The following is a 12,637-nucleotide window of genomic DNA, read 5'->3' on the forward strand; positions in this document are numbered from 1 at the left end:
CCGTTATGAGCCAAGCAGCATGTTCTGTGAGAATCGTTGACGACATGCCGGGGAGCTTCCCCCAGAATGTTTGCGACGTGATGTTGCATAAGAAATAGTTAGATCTAATATTAGTATACGCATGCACATGAAAGACAAATAATACAACACAAAGAAAAGAAATTAAAATGAATAACTGCACGTCCTGATACGTCGCCTGCCTCCACCCTTCATCGTCTTCTTTCACTTTAAATTGGCAGAATACCAATCTATATCCTTCTTACATAAAAATTACTATTTCGATAACCCGTTGATTGAAGTTACGTGTATGAAAAGACATCACACGTTACATTTATACATATTTTTGTAGTTATAAAAGAAATGAAGAATTAATTATTGAAAACCATTGATATACTACTAGATGAGCAGTTCCCATACAAGTGTCATTTTAAAAATGTACCACAAACGAATATCGTCTTATAATATTTCCTTGTAGGTATAATGCGTTAAGACCGTTAACATGGATTCCCGAATTTAACCCGTATTGCCCTGGCTGTAAAACTAAATTTGCGTTCTTGGAATAGTGAACCTAAGGGTGGCTGCAACGCAAAACAGACAGAGCAAGTCGTCATGCTCTGACTATTAGTTAGAGTAAGATACAAGCTAGACCGGGCTTACTCAGTAAGTTTTAACAAAGGCCGACTCGCTGAAAATCGGGCGTCATATGATTCATTCAGTAGTATATCAATGTTGAAAACTAATTCTGAGTAGGTTTGAGTTTCTATTCTATAGGCGTCGCGACGCTGGCCGACGTCGGGACGCCCGCATAAGTCTATTGTTTGTATTCTGATTTGATAATTTTATATAATATCATACGGCGGAAGAAGTACCTCCCGTCGATGTGACCATTGGTGGTACGTATGATTATGCTTTTTACTCCCGGATTTCAAGATTAATGACTTCCTATTGCCCGCCTTCGGAGGCCGGGCGGACTAACCCCTTCGGGTATCGTTTTCCCGTGCGCCCCGCGAGCCGTAATTTCCGCTTGGGAGGCCTTGACTTGAAAGGCGCGTCGTCGAGGATTTCATCCAACGCGCTCCTCCGGTCCTCCCGGCTCCCGCCCACGGGCACCGTGGTGCCGATATCAGTGTCGGGTGCATCCGAATACGTAAACCTTGGTGACGTACGCATGTCTGTATCGTCGGTCTAGTCTTCCTGGCGATGCTCCCCTGATGACGTGGGGTCAATTTCATCGTCCTCGTCGTCTGACTCCAGGATTCCTCCCATCTCGTTTCCACTTTCGTAAAAGTCGGATTCATGTCCTTCGTCTCCCGCGGTTGGGATTGCTGACGACCCGCTCGGTCCGGGGACGTCACCCAAGTCTGCAAGAGTGACGACGGGCGGCACTGGTGGTGACGCCGGGTCGTCGGCCCTCTCGTTAGTTACCTCCGGTCCTGTGGTCGCCGGGGGGTGATGACGTCGGAGTTGATGGACATGGAACTTGTAGAGCCGTCCCCGCTGATTGACGAAGCATTGTGTGTGCCCCACCTTCATGATTATAGCATGGGGCCCGCTCCACTTGTGACACAGGACGCCAACATAAGAGACGGGTTTTTCGACATATGTGACCGATCGTCATAGATTGTCTCCTCTCATAGACTAATATACTATTAGGCCTACCGCGCATGAACGATTTACTATCGTACGGTCAACAATCGAGGAGTTGTAACCATCGTATTGCAATGCAACCCCGCGCATGGACAATCGAGCGAACGGCCGAGCTGAAAATCTGTGTTCACACACAAAATTTTACACCGATTTGAACCGGCCGGGGCCCCTTTGGCAATGCTTTTAAATGAGAGCCCGCGCATGACAAGTCATAGCCGGCCGAGAGTGCACTCACACAAGCATGCAGAAGTAATGCGGTCGTATGGAGCGCACGCATACATCGAACCGTTATGAGATCTACATTTGACAGTTCATCGATGCGTACCTATTGGCTTTGCATGCGCGTACCAGTCCCATTTTTTCAGTTTCTTTCTTTATAAATTAATAATATATACATCCACGTTTTAAAACAGTTTGATAATCTATACAAAACCTCTATATATAATATAAGCTCTACAAAATCCATTTTGACGTTTCTTGTCATATCGCGCCATTTTTCGGTGCGGACGCATATCTTCAGTGCGCGCGCATTGACTCCGATGTATATCACGCCATGCGCGCTCAAACATACTGGCCTGTAATAAATTGGATCATGCGCGAGCAAACTTACGATTGTCCGAAAGCTACCGGCCGGTTATGTAATCGTCCATGCGCGCTTTTTCGCCAGTGGTGATTGCCGACGAAATATTGCCACAATGAGTAGTAATATTGTCGATTTTTGACATACCCTGCCCTTTACATAATATGAATACGCGAGCCGCGAGCCGCGAGCCGCGAGCCATATTAAAACGGTACGCGAGCAACACGTTGCTCGCGAGTTCGGCTTTGGTACCGCTGTGTTAATATCAAAACGAAAAGTATTTTCTATTAATTTATTTAAAGCATATTTTATTATAATAATAAAAATTGTTTGGATGACTTTTAATTAAAAAAATACTTTTACTAACAATTAAATTTAGCCTAGCTGAAAAAATCTGAATATTTTTTTTTATTGTTATTGATATAAGTAGATTTAAATATGATTACTTACTACAATAATTCTACAAAGTGTCAAAAATTATTCAATTCGACTGAAGGCAAAGAGATTGGACTGACTAGAATATCTTCTGTTAATTATTTAGTGTTACAAGATAAAGAGGCTTTATTGATAAATATTTATTTTATCAATATATTTGACAGCTGATTGCAGTAAAAAATAAAAAAAGTATACTACTTGTTTATGACGTTTCGTAGATGTGCGTTTTGAAGTGCACGCTACAATAATCGGTACTTCGGGGAAACTTGATTATTTTCGTTCTCAAAAATGCAGAGTGTTATCAATTCAGTCAAAGGGACCGCATTAGGGGTCGCAGAATATTTGACTCCAGTTTTGAAGGTAAGCGGTCGTCCATGCATAATGTTATCAATTATTTTCATTTCATCTCTCAAAATCAATGTTTTCGATTTTTAGGAGTCGAAATTTCGTGAAACTGGAGTTCTCACCCCTGAAGAATTCGTGGTTGCTGGAGACCATTTAGTTCATCACTGTCCGACCTGGCAATGGGCCTGCGGGGATGAGTCACGTTTGAAACCTTACCTTCCGTCTGACAAACAATTTTTAATCACACGCAATTTACCCTGCTACAGACGATGTAAACAAGTAGGTGTACCCATTTTCTTTCGTGTTACACATATCATTTCCCTTTCCAATAGATGGCTACTAAATTCACTCAATATAATCGAAACATATCAAGACCACATAGTAACTAATCATTAAAAATATAGGTTGGTTTTATTACAAATTTACCTATTTACAAAATTCTTTATTATTAAACTGTTAATTTTAATAACATGTAAAGATAAAGGAAGCAGGCAAGGAGCTAGTTGTAACCACATACTGCAGACCGCTTTTTCCATGCTGTTTTATAGGATGTCACAAAACACGCATCGGTTGGAAACCATAAGATGTGGAATTCATATTGCCTACACCTAGCTTGTACCCTGCGTGCTACTTACTGTGCCTCGCCGCTTCCATCAAACATTCCCTGGTTACAAGATGCCCACTGGAATGACGTTCGTGACTGCCCCTTGTGTCCAGTCAATTATCTTACCGTGCCTCGTAGCTTCCACCGCACATCCTTCCTCCAATTCCTCATGCCTAGATTCTAGCGATGAATACTTGACCTACAGCTATAAACATTGGTGGTATGCTTAAGTTCAAGTTGTTCCGACATGTTGCACCCACAAGGGTTATTGTGTGTAACAAGTCCACAGTAGAGGGCACAGAACACTGATTAAAATCATGTTTTATTTGTGCAACGAAACTTAGAATATGTTTTGTTTCATTTCAAAACAACACCATGATATCATGTAAATCTAATCTGAACTAACTTCACCCATGTCCAATTTACTTATCCTTCTATCTGTAAGAGGCTTTCCAACCTCCGCTTCGCACACAGTGAATTATATCGCAGCGATAAAAAATTGCATTATAATTGATATTGATATGCAAAATTACAAAAAGTTGTTTTAACAAATCGTAATTACACAATAACTATTTATCTAATCTGTTAAAAAGTACGTTAATTAAATTTATGTATTGACATTTAATAATAAATTAACAAATTGATTATCGGTGTCACAGTTAATGGCGGCTCATAAGTGCAATGTACTACCCAGTGGCGCACCCAGGATTTATTATTGGAGGGGGCCCAAGGAGGAAAATGTAAATTAGTCCCATAGGCTCTTTTTCTTCTTCATATAAATATTTTTAGATATTTTCACAATACACGGCGGCGATATATTTGTACAGTTTCTCCTAGTTTTTATTAAATTGGAGGCATAGTGGTGGTAACCGTTGAGCGTGTCATCAGCGACTGGCGGATTGGAAGTGAACAGCGACCATGCTGGACATGTGTACCTAGTATGCTAAAAGATTACTTAAATAATATCGGCTGTGCTACCCGCTTGGTCTAGAGCAGTGTTTCCCAAAGTGTGGTACGCGTACCCCCTGCGGTACGGGAAGAGTTTGGTGGGGGTATGCGCTGCACCGGGTTATGGCTACGCCTGGTGCAACAAGCATTAATACAATATCCATGCTAGAAGGTTTATCGCATGCGGAAGAAGAGCAATTGTTGGAATTATTAACTTCAGACGGATTCTTGCAAAATAAATATAAGGAGTGTACTTAAACATCATTTAGGTTGCAAATGCAACATGTGTATCCAGTTTTAACTGAGACATTCCTGAAATACATCTTGCCTTTTCCAACTTCATATCTATGTGAAGTAGCTTTTTCAGCATTTGTAGACATTACGTAAAAAAGGAACAGTCTTTTGGGTGTGAAACCGCACCTCAGATTAAAATTAATTACCAATGAATGTTATTTTTTATAATATAACTTTGATTTATATTTTATTATGAATGAATTTTATTCGTCGTTTATTATTATTTTGTTTATGTACTACAAAAGGAATATATAAATATATTTTGATTGTTATTAAAGTACTTATATGCATTTTTCTCAGTGTTACAAAAATTATAGAAGGGGTACACAGATGTCGAAAGCTTGGGGAACACTGGTCTAGAGAGCTACAATATTTATGCCGAATTTCACCGAAAAAAATGTTCTTTTGATTTACACTACCACCGTAGTGGGTGTAGTCGTTCTTTTCGACGAATGTTTGTCGTAGATTTTTGGTTTTTCAATATTGAGGTTCCAACATATTAATCGAAAATGGACAAAAAAGGATTATTGCATTTAAATTATACACAACCTACTCAATACAACACAGCCTAATATCTCGCTTATTGGTCTTTTGTCTATTGCACTCGGTGTACCTACACCATGGCCCCCACATCCTGAAACGGGCCCTCAGGCTAGGGCAGTGGTCGGCAAACTGCGGCTCTTTGGCCCCTTGAGTGCGGCTCTGCCACAGATGCTCTCTGCCATATTTGACATGGCTACAAAGAAGAAGCAAAGAAAATGAACCGTAAATGTAATGTTGAATAGACCGAGACTTCGCGTTTATTCAAAACTTAAATGGCTTACCGACCTGTATTTATGTCTCGGGAAAAATTGGCGCATTGAAATTTAGAAAGATACAACTAAAAACTCGTAATTTTGCGCTAAATATTCTGTCGATGATGCAAGGAAGAAAGCAGCTGAGGAGAAGAGTCAATAAAAATAAAGTTCTGTATTTAATTAGGTACTGAATAAAATCTGTCAACAATGTTAATATTGCAAGTTTTGTGGTTAGTAAAAAGATTTCCAAGAGAGGAAATCAAGAGTAAATTAAGAAATCGATTTATTGATGAGAACCTGGAATCGTGCTTAAAATTAAATCAACAACATAAGAACCTGACTTAACCAAACTTTACAAGGAGATGCAAGGCCATTATTCACATTGAGTTTGTCACATTGTCATGATTCAATTTTATGGATACCTGACTTACAATTTAATTTTTATTAATAAATAAGATCATTATTACGTATGATATTCAGTTTTATTCAGTGTACCTACCTATAATTTAATTAGGACTTAAAACTTTGACTAAAGTAAATTAGCAGTGTACCTACTTACTACCTACGTATATAATTTAAGTTTAAGAATTTTGCCTCTCAAAAGAAATCTCAATCGTTGTACTGTTGATATTTGGCTCTATTGACTAATGAGTTTGCCGACCACTGGGTTAGGGTATTTGACGGGCCCCCTATCCACCGTTTAGATTAAAGGCAGTGTGAAATACTACATTAACGTTTTTCAAATTGTGTTTTAGTTCAAATTGAGGGTACTTATACAGTGAATTATTGGCGATTTTCAATACATCTACTTTAATAATGGAGCTGTCGAGTATCGACACATAATAATCAGAAAATATATTGGTCAATTATATAAATTAAAATGTTCATAGTCCTGAAGTATAATAGCGCCGCAGGCGACTTTTTTTTACTATTAAAGCTAATTTATGATGTGTGTTTATCTCACTTATCTGGTCAACCCGACACGCCAGGCCCCCCACAGCCCGGGCCCCCAGGTTAGAGCCCTGTCAACCCTCCCCAGCCATGACCTATACCACTCCGGAATTCGGGTGGACACCGAGAATTTCATTAGGGAACGAGTTTCTAAAAAAACCTGACAGTGTTTCGAAATTTTTGTGTTAGAAATTAAAATCTAAGAAATTTTACTAAAAAGGGTGCTGGAGAATTACAAATCATTTTTTGCCGTCTTGTTTGTCTAAGCCCAAGGTATAGTTTATTGGCTTACGATTTCAATGTGTAAAATCATTCTGATGATTTTCATATTTTGGGGGGGGCCAAGGCCCCCTGGCCCCCCCCCTGGGTGCGCTACTGGTACTACCTGCTAACCGCTAAGACATTGTTCCACTTGTCATTGTTATTCATATGTGTATCACTCACTTTGCGAAGTAGAACATGTAGCATTATTATGAACTGTATGTATCGGTGTCCCTCTTGGTTACATGTAAATTGTACGTATTACATTTCACCACAGTTCGCCGTGAGCTTTCTTATTCGAAAGAGATGACCGTATAGCATAAGGTCATCTCTATAGCACCGAGATGAAAAAAATACGCGTTGTTCTGTATTTCTAATTTAATTACATACCTATTTTCTACTGTCTTTCCTTGTATTTCGGTAGTTTTTATTATGTATTTTGTAGGTGCAAGTCGGTGTACAGGAAGCCCGCGCCAATTTTCATGGCCGATTTTGGCAAAACTCATGAATTCAAGAATGAAAACCTAACCTAACAAAAAATCCAGTATATTGGCTATTTTCAAAATGTGTTTGCTGCTGGCTTCTTGTAAACCGACAAGAACCGTGTTTTATTTAGACATAAATTTTATCTCAGTACTATACTACCCAAAGAGGTTGGACGGTCTTTAACATACGACCATATATTTCTGATACAACATTTCACGGTGAAGTGTGATACGGTGAACTGCATACATACAAATTTCCGGACATGGTCCCTCATAAGTCCTACGTGCAGGGAGCGATTCTGAGCAAAATACAATTGTCAGTTTGCGTAGGATTAAACTAAAGTCATTAATCCATTCGCTACGGACCTTTAAATTAATATTAAATTACCACATTTAAATAACATGCTAATTATAACTAATGGCCACCTGATGGGCAACACACCAGTTGCGTTGAACGCAGCGAATGGGTTAAAAAACCACTTCAATAGTGGAATTAAAAAATTGTGCTTGATCATAAACAGCTAGTGCTCCTCATTAAAAATCAGTTGGGAACTCCTACTTTAGAATTTCACCCAGCCGGAAAAATTTGAACCTGCACTTTGGTATGCTGCTGCTGCTAACAGAGAGCCTCAAAATTAATTGACATATTTTGTATAGCACAATGGTATGATAACAGTATATTTGATATTTGTTTCAGATGGAATATTGTGATGACAATGAGAAAGTTGTAGAAGAAGAGCAGGATTCCGAAGGGGGGTGGGTGGACACTCATCATTTCGACAACACCGGTGCAAGCGGCTTGGATGATAAGGTAATCATTTTGTTAAAATTATATGTGGCCATCCATCCACGCATTACATCACCTTGTGCTGACAATAAATTTCTGAACACCTTCACTGTCTGCCAAATTTTACTAGGTGGATACCTCTAGGCCGGCTATTTCTGGAATAAAATAAATCACGTGAAAAATATGAAATACGCATAGAATGATGAAAAATTGTGAAACCTCAAACTTAATTAATACGTTTCTTGAAATAACCGATATCACTTTTTATACACTGAAGTTTTCAAAAAAATGGTACATTTCAAAACAAGGTTCCATACATAATGCCACATTACATTGTTTGCACATCTACCTCGATTGCCCACATCATCAATTATTTTTGCACCCAACGAAGAGGAATCAAAGTTATGACTTTTTGGAGAGAATGATCCACTATTTTTTATTAGGTTGTCAGAAGTGTGAATCCAGCAGTGGATAGAATACTACAGTGTACAGTGCTTCCATCTTGCTAACATATAATGTTATAATTGATAATATTATGTACTAAACCCAATTTACGTTATTCTTCTTCATAATACGTCAGCAAAATTAGAATCCTAAAGTTAAAAAAGTATTTATTATAATAGAGTTGTTTTTCAGGTATGTGAAATGACATTGGAGAGTGGAGGTGGTGATTCTGAAGGTAATGATTCCGATGAGGATTCGAGTGGTGGCGAAGGGGAGGAGGGAGAAGCAGAAGACATGGAGGCCTTCCAACAGAGCGGACTCCTCGATGAAGTAGATCCTGTAAGTCTGATCATTAAGCAATATGTTACAATATATTATATAACAGTCTGGCAGCACCATTGTTTTAAATGTCTCTGTTTGTTTATTGCAGTCGACTGCCCTTACCCACCGAAAGAATTTAACTAAAGAGACAAGCAAACAGGAAGGCGGTGAAATTGTTCACACAAGAACTTATGATCTACACATCACATACGACAAATATTATCAAACTCCTAGATTATGGCTGATTGGCTACGATGAGGTAAGCAATCCGTATTGCCATATTATGTCAGTGTTTTTAATGTTGTACAATAATTATTAGCTATTATTTTAAAATACACTTCCATTAAAACTCTTGGATATTATTTGTTTTAGAGACGTTCACCACTAACGGTGGATCAAATGTATGAAGACGTTTCTCAAGATCATGCCAAGAAAACTGTTACAATGGAGACACATCCCCATTTACCGGGACCGAGCATGGCTTCAGTACATCCTTGCCGGTTTGTTTATCCCCTTGTTTATCATTATCACATCGCTATTATCCATCACAAGATATAAATCCTCATAATTATGATTTAGGGTTATCCAATTCATGGTACAAATTTCACAGTCCTGTCATTTGTTACCTGTCAAATAATTAGTGCATATTTTTTGGGTTACATGTAAATTGTACGTAAAACATTTCACCGTAGCACAGTTTGCCGTGAGCTTTCTATCGGAAAGAGATGACAGTATACTATACGGTCTCCAATTGTATTAGATTCAACTTGAACATTAATTCCATTTTCATAGTCGATTTTGGCAAAATTCATGAATTTAAGAATGAAAACATAACCTAACCTAACAAATAATCCAGTATATCGGCTATTTTCAAAATTTGTTTGCCGCTGGTTGCCTGTAAACCGACAAGAACCATGTTTTATTTAGACATGAATTTTATATCAGTGCTATATGACCCACAGAGGTTGGATAGTCTTTAATATACGATCATATATTTCCGATACAACATTTCACGGTGAAGTATGATACGGCGAGCTGCATACGTACAAATTTCCAGACACTTTTTTGACATCTGCTGAAAGTCATTTATTTAACACAATGGTTAGTTTTTCCACCGCACAACACATAAAAATCATACAGTCATACTACGAAAATGGCAAATCTTTGACAATTGTACTGCGAAAATTAAGGTCAGAATTCAGTAGAAATCATCACTTAACTCATATTCGCAAACTGATTAAAAATTTTGAAGAGACTGGTAGTGTTTTCGAATGCATGATGCCTCTACATGTTTGTCCAGCCCGTTCACATGAAAACATTGCTGCTGTACTCGAAAGTGTGGCCGAAGAGCCAGAAACTTTGATGCTCACCTCAATGAGTTCGTTAATAAGCAAAACTGCCATATTTTGGGCGATGAAAACCCACAAGTGGTTCAAGAGAGGCCGTTACATGCTGCTAAAGTTACTGTTTGGTGTGATTTATGGCCTGGAGGCATTATCAGGCCTTACTTCTTCGAAAATGATGAAAGGGCAACCGTTAAGGTCAATGGCATCCGCTATAGGCAAATCATAACTGACTTTTTTAGCCAGAAATGGAAATGTTCAAATTGGAGAACATGTGGTTCCAAAAGGATGGAGCCACGTGCCATACAGCTTGTGAAACACTGGCTTTATTGCGTGTAAAAAATAAATTCGTACCAGTGCATGGATAACCTTTTATTAAATAGTTTGAATAATCACGATATTGAATTTCATTACGTATTCGTCAATAACACAGGCTTGTGAACTTTTATCTCTTTTTGGGAAAATGCGTGATCTTGGTAGATTTTTCTGTGTTACTTATATGAAAACACCACCACTTTCAAAGAGTATTCTTGTGAAAAATATTTCAATATAACAACTGTTTTTAAACATTTTAATTTTTTTATATAACACTAATATTCCCTATTCAACCTGTCAATTTATGATTCTATCGCATTGCATTTTCCACACAAACTTAGAATGCATAATACATTATGAAATACAATTATAATTAATTAGTGTATTATTGCTTCAAATACTATTATTAATGTTGATCATTGTACCCAGAACTGTAGTCGATTTCTTCCAGTCAAAAGAATAATGACAATGAAAAGAAAATAATAAGAATGCGTATTAAACAATTGCCTGTCCTTTTTCCAGGCATGCGGAAGTGATGAAGAAAATTATCGAAACTGTGATGGAAAACGGCGGTGAACTGGGAGTGCATTCTTATTTGATTGTTTTCCTGAAATTTGTACAAACGGTGATTCCAACAATAGAATATGACTACACGCAGAACTTCACAATACAATAAAGAAAAAATCATATAACATTTAAGCTACCCATTAAGATTGTTCCAATGTGCTATTTCTCTAAGGCGCAATTCTTGTCATATTAAGTTATAATATTTCCATTTTAATCTTTTATATAATAAATATATTATAATGTCACTATCGTTTTGTACTGCCAGGCAATGTTAAACTGTTACATCAATAATAGCAAATTTACATTTATGTTTCAGATGCAATATTATAACGATTGATTTTACTTTACTCATTGTACTATAGCCACTGTTCTGTGCCAACTAACTGAAATAAACATGCCGTCCTATTTTTGTCTCAATGGCCGATGGCATCCATCAAAATTGACATTTGTGTTCAGTATTGCTTGGAAAAGCATTGTGCACTGCTCAGATGCGTTGATGATCTGCACACACAATAAAAAAATTAGAGGGAACGTTGTCCGTGAGATCAAATTTGAAACCTTTTTTTAGATTTTTCTTACAAAAAAATTTTCATCTGCAAATGTAAAAAAATCCATTTTGGTTCAAAATTTAGTGCATTTTTCCCCGAGGGATTATCAAGATCGCCAGCTTTCATTTTCCATTTAAATTAAGTAATTAATTCAATTTCATATTTTTTCCAGTGCTTCTATTCTATACACAAGGCTGCTATCGAGGGTAGTTTATCATATTTACGTATTGAGGCGGTTAATTGTTACAATAGGTTAACTGTCAAAAAGTGCTATGTTTTAACCTTCTATGTTTCTCTTGGCTGTGTTAACTTTTAGAGCGAGATAGACAGTTTAGACGGCTAACTTATTGTTAACAATTATATTACCTCAATACATAAATATGTTAAACTACTCTCGATAGCAGCCTTGTGGATAGAATAAATGCGTGACATTTTCTCGAATTAATTTCTCAAGATGAGATTTCAAGATCATAACCTTTAGAATCATTAAGGTTGTATGGAATTATTACAATTTTCAAACAACTTGCAACGCAGGGATTGGCACAGTTTGAACACCACTGGCATATACTAACGAATATTTTCCAGTGGTATGTATAGATACGCGACAAAGTATAGACCACCGAGACAAAACCAGGAGACCCATGTCTATTATTGATAGTTGCCCCGATAAACTGGGGGTGGTGTAGCTTCATGATATTGATTCAAATTATCAATATTTAGCAGCGACTAAGCTTGCCAAGTGTGTAATAGAAATATGTATTTAAATAAAACAGTATTTTTTTCACTATTTAAATATTTTTATACTTATAAGATCATATTTTATCGATATTGTGATGGTTTTAGAAATATTGCCAAATCATATCTGTTATAATATAAAATTAACAGTTTGAATCAATTACTGCTGTCTAGATAATTATAATATTCAATGTAGGTAGAGCAATGTTGAAAATTTTGTATGGAATCAA

General features: G+C 37.4%; 1 protein-coding gene across 1 annotated transcript; it reads left to right on the forward strand.

Annotated features, from left to right (window-relative positions):
- Positions 1-2,868: 2,868 nt before the first annotated feature.
- On the forward strand, positions 2,869-11,703 carry Atg3 (Autophagy-related protein 3). The gene is made up of 7 exons (XM_085955766.1): positions 2,869-3,022; positions 3,098-3,286; positions 8,045-8,158; positions 8,771-8,917; positions 9,009-9,158; positions 9,272-9,399; positions 11,080-11,703. The coding sequence occupies exons 1-7, from the start codon at positions 2,951-2,953 to the stop codon at positions 11,231-11,233; spliced, it is 954 nt and encodes a 317-aa protein (XP_085811892.1). The 5' UTR covers positions 2,869-2,950; the 3' UTR covers positions 11,234-11,703.
- Positions 11,704-12,637: the final 934 nt, after the last annotated feature.

The sequence above is a fragment of the Rhyacophila brunnea genome, unplaced genomic scaffold, assembly GCF_057557595.1.
Source record: "Rhyacophila brunnea isolate RB1 unplaced genomic scaffold, BYU_Rbru_1.0 scaffold_5, whole genome shotgun sequence".
NCBI classification, from domain to species: Eukaryota; Metazoa; Arthropoda; class Insecta; order Trichoptera; family Rhyacophilidae; genus Rhyacophila; species Rhyacophila brunnea.